Consider the following 11,646-nt stretch of genomic DNA (forward strand, 5'->3'; position numbering starts at 1 on the left):
CATTCGAATAACGCCGTTGGTAAAATGGTATACTACATTCCACAATATGTCTCCGCCTACAATTAAAAAAAAATTTTGATCTTTTTCATTTTATTATTTGTCTTGTTGATTTCTATAGGTATGACATACATTTTTTTGCCACGTCCACTCTAACACCCACCTTTTGCCCAAACCTACCATACCCACATTTTGAAAAATGTGTTCAAATTTTGTTTCGTTTATTGTTTTTCCAATTTCTATCGATATGCCAAAAACATTTTGGCCTACTGTGACACCCACAAAACGGGTATTTGATAGTCAAGGAGCACAAATGGAGTGTGTGCCTAGTACAATTGCTGAGTATAAAGGAATAAATTAAAGTCTACAGTCTACCAATCAAAAGATAAAAAAAAGTAAAGCGCTTGTCAAGACTTTTAAAAAAATTGAAAACCATTTCAAAGTAATTTTTTACTAGTATGGATTACAGAAGCTTTCTTAAGATATTCCCAAAACAAGAATATTATTTTGTTGGAGCGAAAAGTATGGTGTATATTTGGGTACAAACCGAACCCTGTTTCGTCTACAAAAATAATAGCCTCTTTTCAAATTATATTTTTATTTTACAATGTCCTCCTATTTTAATTACGAATATTTCTATACATTTTCTAACACACATACACCGTACATCATTGTCAAACAAACTGCACTTACGAAAATCAAATAAAGAAAACCATAGAAGCGAACAAAGCAGCGCTCAGCAGTTTGATTCTATTAATGCGTTTCTGTTTCGTTGCATTTTTGATTTTGAATCATCAAGATCGTCAGTGTTTTCTTTTGCCTTAGAAGTAACGGCTTCAATAATTTTATTTTAATAAGGAATTTGTATTTTCGTGTTATTTTTTGTTTCTTTTCCATAGTATTTTGTTCTCTATTAACAGCATAAAACAGTATTAATACAGTTAGGCTTCTGGATGCATTCGCTGAAAGGCTTCTGTAAGCATTATGAATGTAGATAATATATAGATAATGCTTACAGAAGCCTTTTAGGAATGCATTTAGAAGCCTTTCACGGAGCGCTTACAAATGCGTTGCACGAGAAGTATAAGAGAGAGTCTCACGACTGGCAAAGTGGAGTAGTAACGTTTTTCTTATGGAACACCTTCCACTTGAAAAGAGTTAAGAAAGAACGTTATTGAAATAATTCTACTTCCGACTTCTTTGCCTGCTTATACACTTGCATTTACATATATATGTACGCACAATATTTTTTGTTTCAAAAATTCAACTTATATATGAAACTTAAAAAATTTTAAATTTTTAAATTTAATAATCGGAATACAAGTATAGTGCATTAACATTTGCATAGTACATTTTAGCTACCTAATGAAAAAATGACATTTTTTCTTTGAAATTTATTAATTTTTTGTTTTTAAAACATTAAATATGTGCCATATTAGCATTTTCATAGAAAACAAATGAAAAGTATTTTTCAAAATTCTGGTAATCGTTAAAAATTTGTAAAAAAAAACACAGAGAACGCTATAGTCGAGTTCCCCGACTATCTGATACCCGTTACTCAGCCAGTGAAAGGGCGAAAAATTGTCACAGCGGAAATTTGTCCCTCGCACATCCACTAGGTAAGTAACGGTAAAAGTAATCAGATAGTCGGGGAACTCGACTATAGCGTTCTTTCTTGTTAAGGCTCGTTTAAAAAAGAACCAACGCTCCCAATTTTTATACCCGTTACTCGTAGAGTAAAAGGGTATACTAGATTCGTTGAAAAGTGTGTAACAGGCAGAAGGAAGGGTTTCCGACCATATAAAGTATATATATTCTTGATCAGGACCAATAGCCGAGTCGATATGACCATGTCCGTCTGTCTGTCCGTCCGTATGAACGCTGTGATCTCAGGAACTACAAAAGCTAGAAAGTTCAGATTAAGCATACGGACTCCAGAGACATAGACGCAGAGCAAGTTTGTCGATTCATGTTGCCACGCCCACTCTAACGCCCACAAACCGCTCAAAACTGCCACGCCCACACTTTTGAAAAATGTTTTGATATCTTTTCATTTTTGTATTGGTTTTGTAAATTTCTATCGATTTGCTAAAAAACTTTTTGCCACGCAGACTTTAACGCCCACAAACCTCCCAAAGCTGCTACGCCCACACTTTTTAAGAATGTTTTGATATTTTTTCATTTTTGTATTAGTCTTGTAAATTTCTATCGATTTGCCAAAAAACTTTTTGCCACGCCGACTATAACGCCTACAAACCGCCAAAAACTGTGTTCAAGACTCTCCTTCTCCCTGCTGAGTAACGGGTATCAGATAGTCGGGGAACTCGACTATAGCGTTCTCTCTTGTTTTTTATTTATTTTTCATTTTATTATTGTTTTTCCTTTTTCTAGCGAAATCCAGAAAATGTTGAACTTTCTCGTTCGCACTTCCACTTCCGTAGTAACGGGTACCTGATAGTCGGGGAACTTCACTGAAGAATTCTCTCTTGTTTCTTACTGAAACTGAAATTTCTCACCCTGCACTTCCGAAATATTTACATATCCGTTATGTTTTCCGCTCAATTATTATATATTTTAGTGGGTATAAAGCAAAAAAAAACACTTTTAAAATTTTTAGAATGTTATAATGAAAAATGTATTTTGTATTTACCATGCACTTGACGACTTGGAGGCTTAAATAAATACAAATATTATTAAGGTTTTGTATTTAAATTGAGCAAATACTTGTATGCCCGTGCAGTACTTTTTTTACTGCTGTTTGGTAAGCATGTGCATATATGTACATACATATATGTATATTTGAACAAATATACAAACACACGGGTATAACATCGTATTTAAGGGTACCTTTGAAGAGGTACACAAATGCAGACTATGCAACACAGTTGTACACTTTTATTTAATAAAATGTATTATAAGGGTTAAATTCTTTGTTTGGCAATCAAACGTTTTTGTCATATGAAAGGATCCGGACTGTACCTTTAAGATTAGGCTCTATTCAATTTTTGCAAAAAAAAACAATCTAAGCAATGCATATTTTAATGATGATGATGATTTGTAAAGTTAATCGGGCTATATCCATTTTTTCTTCACACACTGTTAAAAATGTTCTGCTAAAAATGTTACTCGAGCGAGCTGACTTCTTTCCTTATTATAAATATTTGTGGTTTTTTAATAGTAGCAATCTTTATGATGTAAATACTAACCTGGGCTTGTGTAAACAAAACCCTTCGCTTTCTTCTTTGTGCCAAAGGAAACTGTAGCGGTTTTGTATCGCTTACACTGCAAGCTGCTAGTCCACTCATGTTTCCCATATGGCTCATTGTTCCACTGGCTGATGAACTCATTAGGCGAGATACTGAAATATTCAAAAATATTGCTCATTTATTCATGTTTTTTATAATGTATAAAGAGATAACTAAAGGAGCCCAGCTAAATGAAATAAAATGCAGATACAATATGTTACGGGTAAAAGTAAGATTTCTGGGAAATTGCATCATTTTTTTGGCATATCGATAGAAATGGAAAAAAATAAAAATTTGTTTATTGTGGGCGTAGAAGTTTTTTCCCACGCAGGCTATGAAGCCAACTTGCACATCGTTGATAGGACCGACAAGGCGAGATACACTTGGATAGTAAGCCTGATTAGCAATATTTATACTCTACAGAGTCGGATACGCTTCCTCCTTCCTGTTAAATACTTTTCAAAGAATTTATTATACCCTCTTACTCTCGGAAACTATAAAAGATAAACTGTTGAATTGCCAATTTTTATTGTACTCCCGTCCGCAGTGACGAATTGCAATCAATGCGTATTTTAAACAAGAATTAATTAAAAAAAAGTCTTTATTTCGCCTTACAAATTTCTGACTAAAATTAATGTAACCCCCGCAAGGGTACACCATATCTTTCCACAATATACATATTTTCAATATTAGAGTCTTTTTCACAAGGCGCCATTTAAAATTGAAAAAGGATATGTATATGAACAAGTTTCTAGCTTTAAGTTAATAGTATAAAAAATTTATAATTTCCGTTCAATGCGTGCCAAAATTTTAAAACAAAGAAAACACTAACTTATATATGAACAAGAGAGAACGCTATAGTCGAGTTCCCCGACTATCTGATACCCGTTACTCAGCTAGTGGAAGGGAGAGGAGAGTCTTAAACACAGTTTTTGGCGGTTTGTAGGCGTTATAGTGAGCGTGGCAGAAAGTTTTTTGGCAAATCGATAGAATTTTACAAGACTAATAAAAAAATGAAAAAATATCAAAACATTTTTCAAAAGTGTGGGAGTAGCAGCTTTGGGCAGTTTGTGGGCGTTAGAGTGGGCGTGGCAAAAAGTTTTTTGGCATATCGATAGAAATTTACAAGACCAATACAAAAATGAAAAAATTTCAAAACATTTTTCAAAAGTGTGGGCGTAGCAGCTTTGGGCGGTTTGTGGGCGTTAGAGTGGGCGTGGCAAAAAGTTTTTTGACAAATCGATAGAAATTTACAAGACCAACAAAAAAATGAAAAAATTTCAAAACATTTTTCAAAAGTGTAGGAGTGGCAGTTTTGGGCGGTTTGTGGGCGTGGCAACATGAATCGACAAACTTGCGCTGCGTCTATGTCTCTGGAGTCTGTATGCTTAATCTGAACTTTCTAGCTTTTGTAGTTCCTGAGATCACAGCGTTCATACGGACGGACAGACAGACGGACATGGTCATATCGACTCGGCTATTGGTCCTGATCAAGAATATATATACTTTATATGGTCGGAAACCTTTCCTTCTGCCTGTTACATACTTTTCAACGAATCTAGTATACCCTTTTACTCTACAAGTAACGGGTATAAAAATATAATATAAAAAAAGAGACGCAAATTTATTTTAAAAATATTTTTGCCTGCTAATGTTAAAACATAATTGTTATTGCATTTATTATAAATTTCATTAATACAATTTTAAATTATCCTCAAATATTTGTCATCCATTTGTGTAGAAAAATAGAGAGCTAATCGTTTTAATTTCTACTGATCAACTTAGCAAGTTGTAAGAAAATGTGGGCACTAATTGTTGCCCACGGTGTTCCTTTGAAAACTGTATCTCTTTTGTTTTTACATATCATTTCATATTTATAATTAATAAAAAAATTTAACCATTGCATAACATTGGTCCCATATATGCGCTCAATCTTAACAAAACAGTGCATCATATAAATACTAGATGAATATTTTATGTAATAAATATGCCAAACGCATATCGGCAACGCCCACAATTTTTCTTTTGTTATTTTACTATTTTTTTTTTAAATAAATTTTATTAATACGCCTAACATTTTATACCGGTTACTCGTAAAGTAAAAGGGTATAATAGATTCGTTGAAAAGTATGTAACAGGCAGAAGGAAGCGTGTCCGACTATATAAAGTATATATATTCTTGATCAGGATCAATAGTCGAGTCGATCTGGCCATATCCGTCTGTCCGTCCGTATGAACGCTGAGATCTCAGGAACTACAAAAGCTAGAAAGTTTAGATTAGGCATACAGACTCCAGAGACATAGACGCAGCGCAAGTTTGTCGATTCATGTTGCCACGCCTACTCTAACGCCCACAAACCGCCCAAAACTGACACGCCCACACTTTTAAAAAATAATTAGATATTTTTTCATTTTTGTATTGGTCTTGTAAAGTTTTATCGATTTGCCAAAAAACTTTTTGCCACGCCCACTCTAACGCCCACAAACCGCCCAAAGCTGCTACGCCCACACTTTTGAAAAATGTTTTGATATTTTTTCATTTTTGTACTAGTCTTGTATATTTCTATCGATTTGCCAAAAAACTTTTTGCCACGCCCACTATAACGCCTACAAACCGCTAAAAACTTTGTTTAAGACTCTCCTTCTCCCTTCCGCTAGCTGAGTAACGGGTATCAGATAGTCGGGGAACTCGACTATAGCGTTTCCTCTTGTTTTTTTTTTTTTTGGAAATTTGTCAATTGTAGTAGCACTAGTCGACAAAGCTCGTGTACCCTCCTGCGCTTGCATATTATTATGCCACTAGATCATTTTTGACAAGCCGAAACATTGAATAATTGTATTTTAATTAAATATTTTTCAATGTTGAAATAGGATACGTCCAGATGGCGCACCCTTTACTTAACTTTTTATAATTATACATTTCGAAAGCAACTTTATAAACAATTGTCTTTATAATTTTTTTTAGAAAAATTAATTTTCTTTAAGTCCAGGACACGATTACAAAAGAGCAATTTTGCAGTTTGAAATAAATAATAGAAAAGTAACTAAAAGTCAAATTTCTATATGTTGTTAATGCTTGAGCAATGTGCAAGCAAATTTGTTACACAAAATATTTCAAGGATATTTAAACGGCTAAGGAGTGTAACTAAGAGGGTTTACTCTATTTCAGGTAAAAGGTGATCGAATAAAGCAATTAAATTTAAAATTATTTCGTTGTCATTGTTTACTTTAAAAATGGAAAGATGATTGTTGATTTTTGCTTTTATGACCCTACTCTCTAAGAGGTTATTATTGTTGAATGGTATGTAAACACAAAAACTATTTGAATGTGTGTATGTATGAATATATTTTTGGTATGGAGCTCTGTAAATATGTATATTTATAATTGTTTATATAGGGGTATGGGCTCTACCAAGAAAAATAAGATGCAGTTCATTTACTATAGATTTTCAATGAACAACGCCAGGTAAACCTTGATTTACCTTTTTACATTCATTTTAAGCTAGTACGCTGTATACGATGACGCAAATAATTTTACTTATGTTACACAACTGCCGAAGAGTTTTTGTTATACCTAAGGAGAAGCATTTTCTTTTTTATAGTGATCCATCTTATTTTTCCAAAGACTTTGAATAAAATAAATTAATTTTTGCGATACCTTTTGATAAATAGCTATGCCTATATACCTAGCTTGCTGGAATCGAGCGATACAACATTAGACATTAGATGCTGATCCAAAAAAATATACATATACATAATTTTGTGGCTCTATTTATTAATATTATTTATTCTTAATAATTAAAAAACTTAAAAAACAAATGCTCTGATTTTTTTAAAAACATTTTTTTTTTACTTTTAATCAAATTTATAAAATTTATGTTCCAGGTTTCTCCCAGAAGACGATAATACCATAAAAAAAAATTGAAATTTGTAATTCTACAATTTTCTCCTCACTAATGCCTACAAAGGCACCGCCCAAAAATGTCACGCTCACATGTTTGAACAAGAGAGAACGCTATAGTCGAGTTCCCCGACTATCTGATTCCCGTTACTCAGCTAGTGGAAGTGCGAAGGAGAAATTTCAATATTGACAGTTTTTGGCGGTTTGTGGGCGTTAGAGTGGGCGTGACAAAAAGTTTTTTGGCAAATCAAGAGATATTTACATACCTATCAAAAATGTAAAAAAATATCAAAACAAAAAAGTGCGGGGGTGGCTTGGGGCGGTTTATGGGCGTGGAAAAAAAATTGTTGGCAAATCAATAGGTTTCTAACAGGCTAATATAAAAATTAAAAAATATCATGAGGCAACATGAATTGACAAACTTGCGCTGCGTCTATGTCTCTGGAGTCTGCATACTTAATCTAAACTTTCTAGCTTTTATAGTTCCTGAGATCTCGACGTTCAAACGGACAGACAGAATATATAAACTGTATATGGTCGGAAACGTTTCTTTCTGCCTGTTACATACTTTTAAACTGATCTAGTATACCCTTTTACTCTACGAGTAACGGTTATAAAAATAACTTGATTTCTATCTCTATACTGATAAAATACTAAAGTATCTCCTCCGCATTCCTACCAGCCGAATATATGTAGCGTTGTTTTTATGGCAGCTCAATATAAATTAACAAGCTAAAAAAGAAAATGAAAAAAAAATCAAAGTGTGGCTGTGGTTGTTTTTGGATGATTTGTGGACGTTATATTGGGCGTGACAAAATCGAACTTGGTTTATCTAAACTTTCTAGCTTATATACTAGTTCCTGACAACGTTTTTAGGAAATAGCAAACTTTTACTTTAATAATATTTTAATTTTTATTGCAAAAAAATAAAAAGATTTTAATAAGCTGAGTCGGTGATAACATATCTTTGGCAGCAGCATCGGTATCATCATCACTTCTATGCGCATGTGTAATGTAATTATAAGTTTAGTTTTAAAGCTAATACCTTGTGCTCGTGCTTTTTTGTTCTTATCTTTATAGGATATGATCAATTTCTGAGCTCAAACTTTACATCGGCCGTATTTGCAGAAAGCTTTAATGGTGCCTTTCTAGTTGCGAGACATCCAGTTTTCAAATTCTGATTAATTTTATAGGGCTTCTTTTGTCTATAAACTCATTGGCATTTTGCTCGTAAAAATTTAATGGAATATATGTATATAACTTAAGGGAGCTTTTCACTGGTGTTATTGAAGAAAATAGCAAAAAAAAACACGAAAATCATGACAGATTTCTAAACAGTCGTTAGAAAAAGGACTGATCTATCCGGAAAAGGACAAAATGTGTGATCGACTATCACAAATAAAGGATTATCTTAAAATAAATAAAGGAAAAGTAATAAAATTATTCGTAATGTAATTTCATAAAACATTTCTTATATAGTCCCTAACTTACTTGCAAATCTTGGGTCGCTTGCTGTTGAACCGTACCATGATGCAGAGCTTCTCATGTCAGTGTAGTGACCAGCCAGAGATATGTTATCCGTAGGTCCGCAATAGGTCTGTACACCTGGACTATGATATAAGGTTCCCATAGCGTAAGGATTGGCCATAGTTGATGTAGTTAATGTTCCAGGAGAATTTATACTGCTGCTACTAGAGTTTGACCTGAAAATAGTTTTAGTATTATTGAATATTTTTTCAAATTAGCTGTCTACTAAGAAGTATTAACATTAAATATATGTATCTATATTTATGATTTAAAGTATTACTGCACTGAATATTTAATAATATATTTATCGATTCATATGGAAAGTATTATAGTTTTGTTACCATAACTACATACTTGTTTTCTTAAATTCTGATTAAAACCGTTACTCGCAGAGTGAAAGTTTGTTTCAGAAGATTGACACGCCTACTCTGACGCTCAAAAGAGAACAAAAGTGTCAGCAGCTACAATTTCGAAAAATTGTTGAATTACTTTTTTATTTTACTATTTCAGTTTCTACACAATGGTAAAATAATTTTCTAATTTATCACTAGCACTCGCAGTAGTTCAGTAACAAGTATCTGATGGTCAGGGAACTTTTGCGTTCTCCCTTGTTATACCCGTAGTTATATACCCGTATACCCTTGTTATATTCGTAGAGTAAAAGCAAAGACATTAAAATAATGTCTAGTTCTTATGTATTTGGTAAAGGTTATACATACATACTAGATTCGAATATTTTTTAACATGATCAATAGCAGATTTAGCAGACTTCAGGAACATAATAGTTTTTCAAGTTTGTTTCCTGCTGTCGTCAGGCCTACTTTTTATACCCCGTAAATCTTATAGTAAAGGGGTATACTAGATTCGTTAAAAAGGCATGTAACAGCAGAAGGAAGCGTTTCCGACCATATAACGTATATATATTCAGTTTTGTTTTTATTTTTATTTATTCAGTCTTATTATAAAGGGTGTAAACTTTTAAAGTTTTGACTAACAGATACCATTTACTCAGGTAGTGGGAATGCGAACATGAAATTTCTTATTTTGCTAAGCAAAGAGTGGGTTGAACGGTTTTTGAGCGTAAGAAGGGGTGGCCAAAATATTTTTGGTGTACCGATAGAAATTAACAAGACTAATAATAAAACGAAAAAATTTCAAAGCATTTGGAAACAAACTTGCGCTCTTAACATTATTGCTGTTATAGTTCCTGAGATCGAAACGTTATACGGACATGACCAGTTCGATTCGGCTATGGATCCTGATCAAGAATATATATACATACTTTATGTGGTTGAAAACGCTTTCTTCTACGAAAAATTATTTTACAGTCGTCTAAGAAAATACCATATTTGAAATTTACTTAATTTTAGTTATAAATTGAATATAAAAAATGTTTTGTCACAAAAGCTGGTTTCAGTAAAGTATATAGCATTTGAAAATGACTTCATGACAAATAGTAAATATCTTTAAACCCAGGTGTGAAGAAGTTATAGATGAAGGAAATTTAGCTATTTATTGCGTTTTTCCCGCGAAACTAATTTTTCAAAAAGGGATAATACTGAAGTTTCTTATATCGAACTATTTAACAAAAAAATATTTCTTTAGGATTCAACACTACCGTCCACAGTGATTAGAATAAATTATATGATATATTTTTGTGAACGGTTTGTTAATGGTGACGTAAATTGATGATCCAAGTTGCGAAAGTGTCAGTATAGTGCGCCAATAACAGCTTTAACAAAAAGTTATAATAAACTGAGGGAAAATAAATGAATTTATTACTTTGGATTTTATTGCATTTTATTTCCTGTACTAATAAGTCTATAGAAAATAAAAAAAAATCATATTCACAGTTTTAAACAAAATTCGTATATAAATGGAAAACAATTTTAATTAATTATGTAAGAAGTGCGCTTAAATAATCTGGCCCAATAAACCCGTAACTCGTAGAGTAAAAGGGTAGTATACCAGATATTTTGTAGAGGATCTAACCGTACAAGCGTCGAGATCTCGTGAACTAAAGAAACTGAAAGGTAAGACTAAGCATGCAGATTCTAGAGCCGCCAACGCAAGTTTATTTCAAAATATTGATACGCCCCCATCATAACGTCAACAAACCTCCCAAAATTTTTATGTTAATGAACATTAGTTAATGTCAAAATTTACCTAAAATTTAAGCCTAACCGTAAAGTGTACCGTAATTTTCAAACATTTCGATGATTTTTTCTGAATGTATTTACGACTCCTAAAATTTAATGATTTCCTGTTTCTTGATGAATTGTGGAATAACGTATATATAGTGTAACGATTTACTTATATTTACCGATACGGAGACGGTGGATTTCCGTTCAGTTCCAGTTTGCGATACGATTCTTCAATTGGACTCAAGATATCGTTCACGCTAAAGGGTGTTGAGTGATTACTATTAAATAAAGAACTCTGATGCTGACTATGCAGATTTTGGAGGTGGTGTATACTAGAAAGGTTGTGCTGATGATGTGCCACCGCTGCCGCGGCTGCGGTAGATACGGTATTTTGTGTCGATGTTTCGTTTGTATTTAATTTTGCAGAAGTATCCACTTGATGATGTTCAGAAATGGCAGTAGGTATCAGAATGTCCTTTGGAGATAAACTCATAACCAAATCTTCTTCATTTGGGGCAGTTACAAAATATTGATCTCTATTAATTTGTAGATCTTTAAAAGATTTTTTTTCAATTTTTAATGTATTAGAAAGACCGTGCGTTGACATGCGTAATAATTGTTTAACAAGTTCGTTGAAGGGTTTTACAGCTAAAATAAAAAAAAACGTATATATTAATACCATTTTTTTCATATATTAATTATTTACTTCTTTTTCTTTCCATAGGATAAAAACTAAAATGAAGACATAATAATAATGAGAATAAAAAATGTCTTATTGAATATAAACAAGAGAGAACGCTATAGCCGAGTTCCTCGACTATCTGATACCCGT

General features: G+C 32.8%; 1 protein-coding gene across 2 annotated transcripts in view; it reads right to left on the minus strand.

Moving 5' to 3' along the window:
* Window positions 1–11,646, minus strand: part of LOC6540043 (homeobox protein Nkx-2.1) — a 36,916-nt gene that overhangs the window by 23,572 nt on the left and 1,698 nt on the right. The window contains exons 2-4 of one of the 2 annotated variants that reach the window (XM_002086874.4): window positions 10,994–11,462; window positions 8,635–8,846; window positions 3,204–3,355 (exon numbers count right to left, since the gene is read on the minus strand). In XM_002086874.4, the coding sequence (XP_002086910.2) occupies window positions 3,204–3,355; window positions 8,635–8,846; window positions 10,994–11,421 (792 nt within the window). In that variant the 5' untranslated portion in view covers window positions 11,422–11,462. The remainder of the gene's footprint in view (window positions 1–3,203; window positions 3,356–8,634; window positions 8,847–10,993; window positions 11,463–11,646) is intronic. The other variant, XM_015189326.3, reaches the window with a different exon arrangement.

This window comes from Drosophila yakuba, unplaced genomic scaffold (genome assembly GCF_016746365.2).
Source record: "Drosophila yakuba strain Tai18E2 unplaced genomic scaffold, Prin_Dyak_Tai18E2_2.1 Segkk4_quiver_pilon_scaf, whole genome shotgun sequence".
NCBI lineage: Eukaryota > Metazoa > Arthropoda > Insecta > Diptera > Drosophilidae > Drosophila > Drosophila yakuba.